Source organism: Cariama cristata, unplaced genomic scaffold (assembly GCF_000690535.1).
Source record: "Cariama cristata isolate BGI_N322 unplaced genomic scaffold, ASM69053v1 scaffold9161, whole genome shotgun sequence".
NCBI lineage: Eukaryota > Metazoa > Chordata > Aves > Cariamiformes > Cariamidae > Cariama > Cariama cristata.
In genome coordinates this window covers 303-12,054 of record NW_009598651.1, presented here as the reverse complement: position 1 = coordinate 12,054, position 11,752 = coordinate 303, and the positions used below count along the sequence as shown (strand labels likewise).

The 11,752-nt window shown below is 46.5% G+C and overlaps 1 protein-coding gene across 1 annotated transcript; it reads left to right on the top strand.

Annotated features, from left to right (window-relative positions):
- Positions 1-830: 830 nt before the first annotated feature.
- Positions 831-10,164, top strand: LOC104168701 (group 10 secretory phospholipase A2-like; the record flags this gene model as incomplete). Its single annotated transcript, XM_009709375.1, has 3 exons — positions 831-996; positions 6,696-6,802; positions 9,928-10,164. Coding segments are annotated over 3 exons (437 nt in total), but the record flags the coding sequence as incomplete, so codon positions are not given.
- Positions 10,165-11,752: the final 1,588 nt, after the last annotated feature.

The window sequence follows — 11,752 nt, the reverse complement described above, 5'->3', positions numbered from 1 at the left end:
GAGCTCCTTTTTATTTTTTCCCAAGTTAACGCAGCCAACCTGAGGTTACGACTTAAATGGAACGTAATAACGGAAGCAGATGTAAGTGTTGCCAGCACTTCCAAACACTCAAAAGAAAGCCGGTATACATACGTCTTGGCTAACACCGGCACTCTGTCCTTGACAAAGTATACCTTACCAGCTCAGGGACTTGTAGCTATCCCTCTATGCAAAGTAACAGTACTGCCAGCTTTTTGCCATCTGGAGAATGGGTTAAAATATCCTGAATAGTAGGGGAAACTTGGATAATATAAGACATCTTGGGGAACATAGGAACCTCATTTTTTTTACATGGAGCCCAGGTTAGGTCTGGTTGTGTTCTTGTCCTCTGCTGCTTCACATCCCACTTGGACCACAGCGTAGCTAGTAAGTTTTCCCAGGTTTGGGAGCTCTGGGGTGCAGTGAAGCCCAGCTGGCTCTGCATGGTGCTGGCACAGGTCCTGCAAAGCTCAACAGCTCGGGCTCCATGGCGTGCAAAACCAGGCACGCCGCTCCCAGGTGCAATATAGCTGCAATCACACACACCAGACCTAGCAAGTCTTGCTTGAACTGAGCTCCCTCTGCAGAAATAGCCTGCTTGGGTATTTCTGCATCCACCTCCTGGTTATCCAAGCCCTCGGGTAAGGCCCCTGCAGAGTCCCCTTTGCAGGCTGAATGTCATGGCCAATTAGATTGTCAAAGCTGCACCCGATCAACCAGCCAAAACAAAACAGAAAAACCTTTAAGGACTTTAAGAAAATGAATGTCAGGTGTGTTTAATCCTTGTGGGTAGCCATGTCCTGTCTTTGCAGTTTGGAAAGGTGCTTTGGGAAAATCCCATTCACTGCACACCCGAGGAATCATCGAATTGGCGGGAGCTATATCATGTGGCACGGGACGGTCTCCCTTGGCGTATGTTGGCTACGGATGCTACTGCGGACTGGGAGGACAAGGCTGGCCTAAAGATAAAACAGACTGGTAAGAAGAACCTCAACTATGTGTCCAGAAGCAGTGCAGATCTCCCCACTTTTCCCTGTTTGTACTACTGTGACTCCACGGACTCGTCACTGCCTTGTGGAGAGGGAGCTTAGTATTTATGAACTGCACTGGGGAATTGTGAGTGAGGACCCACATATCACTCGGGGTTTGGATGAGGGTTTAGCCACCTTCTGGATGAGACCAAAGCTCTTGGGACCTTGTACTATGTGGGGTGGAGGGCAAAAGAGAAACCAGATTATAATTTCCTGAAATATCTGCAAGTTTATTTATAGAGAGCAAGCCCTGCCTGAAAAAAGGGGAGTGATTCAGGTATTTGAAGGGTTATTTCGCCCAGGTCCTGAAAATGGCAGCGATGGGAATATCACTGTTTATCCTCTGGAAGAAATCCAGATCACTGCAAGGAGCAATCAAGCCTGTTGCCTTCATTGCCTGTTAGTTCACACTGAACCAACAACGGGGGAGAGCATGGTGTTATTTCCCCTTTTCTTTGTTAGTGAGGAAGATGCTGTGCTTGTTATTCCCGAGGCTAAAAGCAATGAGCCTAGGAGGTGTTGCAATCAAAGGTTTCTTTCTTGTACTTTGCGATTAGCATACATGTAGATCTTGAGCACAGTGGACTCTTGTGTGCTCTGAGCCCATTATTTGCAGTCTTGTCTGGTTGGAAAGACAGAGCACTCAAGGCTATCTGTTTATTGACAGTCAACAGCCCAGGTGTTACCGATAGGCAAGTGCTGCTTTTAGCAGGGGTGAAGGCAGTGTGCGGCTCACTGGGAAGGAAACCAACCTTTCCAGAATACCCAGCTCTTGGAGACATTTCGCATCGCTACAAAACCAGACTTTGTTGAACTGGCAGGACAAAGGGGAAAAAAAAAAAAAGGAAGAAAAGATGCCAAGGTTAAAAGCCAACTCTTCTGTGGGCATAAAAGAGCAGGTATGCCCTAAAATTAGTGGAGATGTCTTCATTAATGCAGCGAGACATTTTACTCCCAAAGCCCTCTCTTCACATCCCTGGTTTGTATCTATGAAACATTTAATCTACAAAACAGTCAACATGGGACTTACAAATAATGAGTAACTGCCTGCAAAGTGTCATAGCTTTCAGGTGTAGAGATTTCTTTGAATTTTCAGTAGTATCTCTTGACTGCTTATCACCATCTACAGAAGTGTTTGTAAATGTGTTTATTATTTTTATTAGCCCTTTACCAACTCTCATAATCAGGCCTTTAATGTAAAACACGACTTCACTAATCTGGCATATTTCTTTTACCAAAGGCCTGAGCGGAGTCACCTAAAAGCAGTTTTCCATAGAAGTCGAGTGACCCCCCAAGTTCAGGCGACTCTGGGAGATGCGAGTGGTCAGCACTCCTGAAAAACAGACAGAGAGGGTAAAATATGGCCACGTATTCATGAGCTGGTGTTCCTGCTGCTGTTTGATTTCCATGGGATGTGATTTTTATCCTAACAGCAGAAAATCAGACTCTGCAACTAGAAATGCCTCAAAGTAGCAGATAGTATGTACAAAGGAGGCTTGATCTGTTAAGTGCATTCATTATTATTCCTTAGCTGCAATGCTTGGCTGCAAAAAAAAACAGAAAGGTTTTTAGTTGGGTTCTTAGCTATGAAGAATCAGCAACGCTCCACTAGATTTAGCCCTAAAAATTGCATTTTATATTGGCTAGAGGAATCTTCTGATATCTGTTACTGAGAACTACTTCAAAAATCAGTGTGGTTGAGTACCCATGCCTGCCAAAGTGACCACATTATTTTCCATATTTGCCATTCTAAAAAAGAAAGAAGCGGATTGGCAAAACTACTAGCCTTGAGTGACAAACACTGTTTGAAATTACTCACTCCCTTGACACTTCTAGGTTTGTTACTGAGACCCTTACGAAAGGAGTAATTTTCTTGTGAGTAATTCAGTCAATCTGTCTAGACAGGGCTAGAATGCTTCTAAGCACCTCTCCTTTATGGAAGAAAAAAAAAAAAAAAAGCCATCAAGTGTGTAATCCTTTTATAAGGTTTATTTCACACACTGACTTTGATGTGGCTTGTCAGTAATTACCTTCTCCCTTTTGTTCCACTCTCACAGTCCCATCACTTCAAGACACGATGGCATCTCTTCCACATAAAGTCAATAGATTTGTTTCTCCTTCCCCTTTCTGTTCCCCTGGATTGCTGCAGCACCCATTTTGTAAAGCAGGACCTGAAGGTGCTCAGCATCTCCCTGAAAACACCGAATGCATGAAAGGCAGGGTGGCATATATGGCTCATCTAAGTCCTGGCAAACTCATAGAGAAGAGTAAGATTTCCCCTCAGTTGCTGAGTTAAAGGAGAACAAAAAGACACAGAGTGGTGGCTGTGCTGTTAACGTGACAAATGCAACGTGACAAATTCTTACCTTAATGGCATTTGCTCAACGGCGGAGGTCTGGCCAGCTAATCCCTGTGGGCCAGCCGGAGCTGTCTGTAGCCATTAGGGCTGTCTTGTAGCCCAGATGTGATGAATAGGTTGCTTACTAACTAGATGACACAGTTGTGTTTGTTTTCCATACCTGTTGACCAGTGCTCTGCCATAGTGTTGGCTGAGTCTGTTTGCGTTGGTCTAACCGGGCATCATCAGGTTATTAAAAGCTTAACACCACGCTGTGACCCAGGTGCAGGAAAGGGCATTTCCAGACAGGATGGGACCACTGAAGATGGCAAAGGACAACCATAGGTTCCTTCACTCTTCATTCCCTAGCAGTTCTTTCAAGAGCATCTGAAAGAGATGTTTGTAGAATATGAGCCAAAGTCATCTTGCTTTGTGCTGGTGTAAGCTACATGTCACCTCTCTGCAGTTATGGGTATCATCAGGAGGATGCAGCATAAGTGGAAGCAGAATTGTGCCCCAAATCCTGTGATCCTGCAGAATCTGTGCGATCCCCCTGATTTAGCCAAGCCAGCTAAGGAGCAGCGAGGTCTTACAGCTAGCTAGCACACCTCTCTAGTGCGCTTTTGATCGTCCTTGCCTGATTCACAAACCATCTTTCGCCTCCTCCAAGATCTTTTCTTGCTTTTCTCGTGTCTCTTTCTCTGTTCGTTCCCTCTAGCTGTCCACGAAGAGCAGTTTCATTACCTTGGCCCACAGGTTCCTAACTCTTCCCTTTGCCTGTCTACCTTTGTGTTGTTCCTCCTCCCCACAGACCTCCGTCACTGACACCAGTTCACTGATCTGACTACCGATTCACTCTTCAGACCTCACAAACCCTACGATTTCTACAGATGGCACTCTGCCTCAGCTCAGCCTGATTCCTGGCTCTCCATCGTGGCCTCTTGTGCTCTGTGTCCCATATAGGAAACACCCATGACGGGCCCATCTGCCATCTACCTCCTTGACGATGGATGAGGCTGCAAAGCAGCTTCAGGTATGTTAGCCAGGGTGCCCTGGGCTACAGCAGCTCCTCCAGATGACATGTGTCTCAGCTGTAGCTCAGTGCCATAGTCCATCCCAGTCATATTATATGGCACATTGCATAGGGACTCATACATTGGAGAAAGCTGAGACTTTCACACTTTCCACAAGGTTGCGAATTCTTCTCTCCTTTGGCCTTTCACTTCTAACCTCTTCAGGACAAGCCCAGGAGTGAGGTGTAACTGGACCAACAAGGATCTGACCCACAGCCTGTTACTGCCGTCATGTCCAACAGAACTGGTTCCATGGGCTGAATAAGGCCATCTCAATTACAGCAATTGCTGTAATTCCTAATGGGAAAACTTCGAGATTAGTATATCCCATAGGGCTTAGTCCCATCCTGAAGTCCTTTGAGGAGCTGGCATGGAGGGAGATAGTAGTCTGCTACTGCTAACTTACATTTCTAGGTTTCACAATGCTGTGAGTAGTCTGGGCATAAACATCGCACAGGTTTCATCTTCGCAAGATGAGAAGAAAAAGGCATTTAGTTTGCAGACTCATCTGTGGGATGAAATTGCTGCTCTAACTACTAAATCGGGAGCTCAGTCAGGAGGGAAAGCGCACTGGACTAAATTCAGCCTGTGTGTAATCACAGAGGTTACCTGAAGGCTGAATTTGTTCTGACTGGTCTGATTTGGTTGTCTCTTTCAGATGATCCCCCTGATCTAGTTCCAGTCATTTTATAGAATTTGCATCAGTGGTGGATCTTCTTCTTTGCACTTCAAGCCCACTTTTCCTGGGCTTTATCACCGCGCGCAGCCCACCAGCCCTCATATCCACAAACCTATTTCTAAAAGGGCAAAATCCTCCTGGTGATGTTCCCGAGCCCTTGGGTAAGGTACTGGTAGCTCCCAACAGGTCTCTGGAGAAGCCCCACTTCCTGCACCTTTATCTTCCTTGCAGGGTTTTTCCACTTTTCCAGAGAGATATAATGGTGGATCCCAGAGTACATCGCAGACTTACTGGCTTTTTAGGTACACTGGCCTCAGGCCTTGGAAGGTAATGATCAAAGTCTTCAACTGGACTTGGGCAGCCAGGACAGCCATGATCCTTTTTGGCCAGCTCATCCACGTCTTGAAGACATTCACATCTGGGACTTAAGAGCTTCTCTAAAAGCTGTCTGCCCTTCATTTACCCCTAAGGTCAGCCTGCCTCAGTGCTTCCCAATGAGTAGAGTGGTTTCTCTGTAGAGCCCCAGTGATCTTGCAGAGACAGCTTCTGGAAATGCAGGAGCTCACTCCTCTCTGGCTCCAGCCTCTGACCTCACATCCTTGCTCAAACAACCTTCGTTATCTGGCAGAGAACCTCTCGAGGTGCCGAATCTTTTCTCAGTGTATTTTGAGTCACTAGAGTACCAGAATAAAATTCAAGTGGGGTCAAATTTTCTATAAATTCTGAAGTAACTGATAGTGGGAATTATTTGACTGGCTAGTCTGTAGGACAGGTATCATCAGCTGAGCTTGTCACTCAGACCCCTCTATGGTCAATGAAAAGCAATTGCACTTTCGAATGCAACGTTTTTCACCTATGTTAGATCTCTGCAGCATGATAATATAAACTGTGTCCCAGACATGCATAAAGGCAGTGTAGATCAATACCTTAGAGGGAGATGTTTACATTTAGGGATCTGAAGTTAACTAAGAGGAATCCCACCATTGAGACTGATGAATTTGTAGCCATCTCTCAGAAACTGGATGGGCCAAAGAGCACATGGCAGGTCCAGGTGAATTGGAGAGATGAAGCTGCTTGGTGATTCTGAGGAAGGCAAAACCAATCCCAACTCCAAATTCTAAGATGCTTCTAAGCCTAAACTGGTGACCCACGATCACACATCTCATAGTAACGCTTCAGCTCCGTTTCAGTGAGTGGGATTACCATGTGTTGACCACACCTGCCTTTCTGAGGGCAAAAGCTCGGAGGAAGAAGCACGGTGGCCATGGCAGCAAATGTGGCATTAATGAGCTCCTGAGCCATGTGAGCTTTCAAAGAGATGCCGGGATGCTTGGTTCGTCAACAGAGGATTTACTGACAGGCTGGGGTGAACATTGCTGTTGTAAGTGCAATGTGCGTGGAGCACTCGTGGAATTCAACAGAGGATTTACTGACAGGCTGGGGCGAACATTGCTGTTGTAAGTGCAACGTGCGTGGAGCACTCGTGGAGTATGTCCAAACACCCCAGAAACATGCAGGATGCCTGAACCCAAACTCTTCCTTTTATTCTCTCCCAGGTGCTGCCACAGGCACGACTGCTGCTATGACAAGGCAGAGAAGGAAGGCTGCAGCCCCAAGGCACAGCGGTACCAGTGGGCATGTGAGCAGAACGCCGTGCAGTGCGGTAAGGAAATGCTCGCTCGTGTCGGGTTCATTTCGCTCCCTCCTCTGCAGGGACATAGGCTGACCTCAGAGCTTTGTGGGCGCAGAGGTAGGTCTGTGTATGCTGAGATGGTTTTAAAGCTGCTTCGGGCAATGTCTGTTCTCCTCTGAGCTTCCTTCCAATCCCTTGCCTGCATCGCTAGGCTTGCCAAGAGTCCCCAGCTGGAGCTGGGAGGAAGGCTGGAGCCCCGGCACCACCCGTCCCAGGTAACCTGAGTCATCCCCAGGCTGAGGAGCAGGAGTGGGGGACGTGGAGCTGACAAGCCATCTCATTTTGGCAAGGATGCAGCTGCCTCTCTGGAGGCTCTCTGTCCATCCACATTAAGCATACGTGCTCCTTGCCGATGCCTTCCCAAAGCTGTGCAATGGTCTGTCTGTGACCACTTCTGCGGGGGTGGCCTTCCCGTGGCCGTTTTGGCCCTTCCTCCAGCAGGACCGTTCACTCTTCTACTTACCATTAAATTGGTTAAATAGGGTGCCAGCCTGCGTCTTTGCCTCGTATGGGACTCCAGCCTAAAGCCCGAGGGCTCTAGCGGGAATTTTGAAACTCGCAGAGTCAAATGCTCTCGAGTGCCGCAGGCATACAGTGAGTGTGGGCTGTGCTCAGCTCTACAGCTGGTACCCAGTCAAGGTCGTGAATTGCACAGTCACAGCCCATCAGTGGCTCACACCAGTTTGTTTTGACATACACCAGATGACTTGAGTCTTAGAATTTGTCACGTCTATTTCTAAGTCTCCAAAAAGTCCCTGATGGTAGAATCCATTGTAGAACACTTCGAAAGTTTGAAAAGAAACATGTGAGAGTAAAACTTGTCCCCATGCCATCAAAGCTACTTGCTTGATCATTAAAAAACTATTTCTACCTTATCAGAAGACTATATTCTACCAGTGCAATCCTCAGCCTCTTCAGCAGCTGAAAATCGGCCAGCAGATACGGGATGGGGCAGAGCACATCCGCAGTTGCTCTTTTCCAAGTGCCAGAACCACCTATTAAATTCAAAGTGCTGGCTAAGGAATGTATTGCTTTAATGTATATCCGCTCTCCCTCCCACTTACCCATATTTCCACAGCTGACTGATAGTTTCTGCCAGCTGTTTTTGTATGGGGAAAAAAAAAAAAATCCTGTTTCTTTTTGCTGTGGAGGAACAACCCTAACTGCAGATGTGAGACATATCATTGAGTCCCTGAGACATGTGCAAAGTATGGCCCAGAAGAGTGCACTGGGCTGCAGATGCTCCAACCTGGCTAACAAGCATTAGTTAAACAAATGCCATTAATTCCTTAACTGATGTCCAGGCAAGGCCTGAGAAGCATCCATCAACTGTTCTCCACAAGCCCTCAGCAGGCTTCACTTCCCCGACATCCCCCATGGGGAGGAACAATACAAATGTGTTCTGAAGGCAAATTTCCTACCTCAGACTACAGCACAGCAGGTTTACTGAGGTGTGAAGGTGTAATGTCTGATCCCATTCAAACAAAAGGGAAAAAGAATTACATTGCCAGGCATGCTTCTGGGCCTAGGGTAATGATGTCCAGAAACATCAGAAGCAGAACTGCTTGCACTGTCCTTTCTATGCAAGAGGACATAAGTGCCTGTTGCCTGGCACTGTATCCTAAACACAGAGATTTTCAAGTAAGTTAAATAGAACCTCATTTTACCTGGGACATCTCTGCCTTTTGCTACTGTTAGGCAGTTTTGTTTGTGGAATGAAAAAAATTGGCAAAACTGTGTTCTTCAGTCCAGATATTCCATCACGTGTAGGCAAATTCTAATCAATAGATATCTGGAATATAGAAAAGGCTGTAAGTTGTGGGGGCTAGTCAAAAAAATCATTCTGCTCTAACAAAAATGGCTGCCAAGCCAGACTCTTGTACTCGCATTAGACGGACAGTGGTTGGCATGGCGTAGGAGGAACTCAAGGAGCAGAGGGGCAAGGAAAAAATCAGGCAAGACGAGTAACTGAGCAAAAAATGGCCTTAGTGCTAGAGCCCTCATTGGTGGGACCCTTGAAACACTTTTTACTAGTAAACGTGATTCTTCAGACGAGCTTAAGAAATACGGACTTTTCTTATTTATCAGATACAGGGTTGATCCAGCAAAGTCCAGTGAAATCTGGAAGGATTCCTATAGTCATTGCAGTTGATTTTGGAGCAAAGCCCATGTGCACTGACATGAAGTTACACTTTAAACTTTGCCTAGTGCAGGGTTTGGTGGGTGTTAGATAATCTATAGTAGCAGCCTCAAATAAACAAAATGCTGTGCTTTGAAATAATATTAGCCCAATGGCTGCCTTTAGGCCACCTATATGTGGGATGGGGTTCATTAACCCAAAATCAGTCATTTGCAATGTAGCCACCTGAGCTAGTTGCTTTGATATTTCTTATGGTCCTTTACCTAGTCATGTAGTGATATAGTTGTATTATATATAGTTTCATATATGATTTTGATCAGCTTCGTTAGCTGCTGACTCATAAAAATCAGGTACCTGACCCTGCTGCAGAGTTCCTTGGCTCCTCTGCCGTGATCAGAGAGAGATGTAAGAGCGACTCACGGAGCACAAATGAAGGATGCCCAGTGGGTGCTTCTATGCCCTCAGGTTTCTGAATGTCCCTATGGGAGACTCCTCCTTTCAAAGCAGCATTTTTTTCTTTTGAGATCAGTCTGATTTGCAGAGGAAGGAATTAGAAGGGAAATTGACTGACTGAGGGAAGATGGAATATTTTTAGCTCAGGTTAAGCTAAAATAATTTTCTTTTTTAGCTTTGGCCGCTGAACTAAAGCCCCATTGTTCATACAGCTCTAGAAGCAGGGAGCACTCTGTGCTGGGCAGATTTTTATAAGCATTGCCAATTTACGTTTAGCAGCTACTTTCTGATGCTCTTGGTCACAGTTAAGGTCAGCTCTGTTGACAGAGACAGGACAGGGGAGGATCAAATCCACACACAACACAACATGTTGGTCCTCTCTTCCCACTCCCACAGCCTCTGTTCCCTAAGAATTCCCTTATTAGGGAATTGTTCCTCTTAAGACTGTTTCTTGCCTTCACTCAATACAGAATCTCTCCTCTACTCGTATTTTCTTTTGCAGATAACCTGACAGACCGGTGTGAAAAAATGGTGTGCCTGTGTGACCAGGAAGCAGCCAAGTGTTGGGGAACAGCCCCGTACAACCCGCACTTCATGCTCTGGCCAGACTTTTTATGTGGACAGACTCATCCCACCTGCCATTTCAGATATGGGGGGGCAGAATAGTCTTTTTAGGACCTTTCTTCTAACGCTTTGAATCTGAAAGTGTTGGAATAAAATTTTACCTCTTTTAGCAGAGCTAACAATGGTGTGAGAGAATTTCTATCAGGCCAGGGTTTATGGGGAGGGGAGACAAGGTAACACGTACGCTGAAGCAAGGATAAGATCCTGCTCTGATCATGACCTTTGCAGAGAGGAAGGGTTTGGTCTGCAGTGCAGTGGGAACACATTACCCACCACCAAATGGCTTTTTGTCCTTTCACGTTGCCTGACCTTCAGCTCCCACACAGTTGCACATGATCTGGAAAATGTGTAGAGATGTCTGCTGGACTGGCTTGTAAAAAAAAATAAATAATTCCATCTCTGTGAAAAGATGCGCTGGCCTTTGAAGACCCAAGGCATGCCAGTCGGGAAATAAAGTGGTTTATTTTCCTGGACCTGCAGGAGGAGAGAGGACATCAGAGAGGGAGGATGTCTCATTATTCCTTATTTGTGCTCTGAGGAGTTCTGCTTCCTACCAGAAGGAAAACCAGAGTCTGGCCCAGGGCAGGGCTCCATCTTTTCTTGCAGGCAGAGGGAGTGTGTGTGTGTTTCTTAGTTTATATAGCCAGCTGTCTTACCCCTTATGTTCCTGCCTCACAACACCAGGGACACTTCTGAGGTGTGTTCAAAGGTAAGCAGAATTCACCAGGCTGTTGCTGTTGCAAGGCCAGCAAGGATTTCTGACTTCTGCTTACTAGTAGGCACACCCATACTTTGGAAAAGAACATATTCCTCACCTGCTACACATGCTTCAGAGCTGATATGCTGCTTTCCTATACATAGAAGAGATGCTCTCCTACATTGGCATATCCCCTGGTCATTGACCACCTGGGAATCAATTACTGCCATGTTGGGAAATGGCGTTATGGAGAGCATTAGTCATGTCAAGCAAATCTTTCATCACGCTTTTTTTTTTTTGGAAGTGTATTAGAGGCTTATATTGAAACATTACATTTCCTTCTGGCAAGAGTAAAACAAAATCCCAGTCTTTCAGCCAGGGGTAGCTACGTTCCAGTGGGCCTTCACTGCCTCTTTGTTACAAGCCAGTAGGCTGGAGCATGCCGACAGGAGAAGAGCCTCTGTACCGAGAGGCGCAGACAGACGGGAGCCATGGTTGCACCCCCAGAAGCAACGCATTCGATTTCCTTGGGTAGGTGTTAGCCGCAAGAGTAAAACAAAATCCCAGTCTTTCAGCCAGGGGTAGCTACGTTCCAGTGGGCCTTCACTGCCTCTTTGTTACAAGCCAGTAGGCTGGAGCATGCCGACAGGAGAAGAGCCTCTGTACCGAGAGGCGCAGACAGACGGGAGCCATGGTTGCACCCCCAGAAGCAACGCATTCGATTTCCTTGGGTAGGTGTTAGCCGCTGGCCAGCTGGGGGGCCCGGGTAGGTCGGGCTCCTGTCTCTTCTGAAGCACAGCTGATGAACTTCGAGTACCACCTTTAAACCAAGAAGTAACAGCACGGAAAGACCCAAGGTACCCCATCAGAGTCTAAATTCAGAGATATGTGGCCAAGCTAAGTGGGGTTTTGGCAGGTGACAATACCAATTTCTTCACAAAAGGCCGTTTTGCTCCTTGCTGTGGGAGGATGCTGAATATGCCGCTGTGGCAGGAAGAAGAAACAG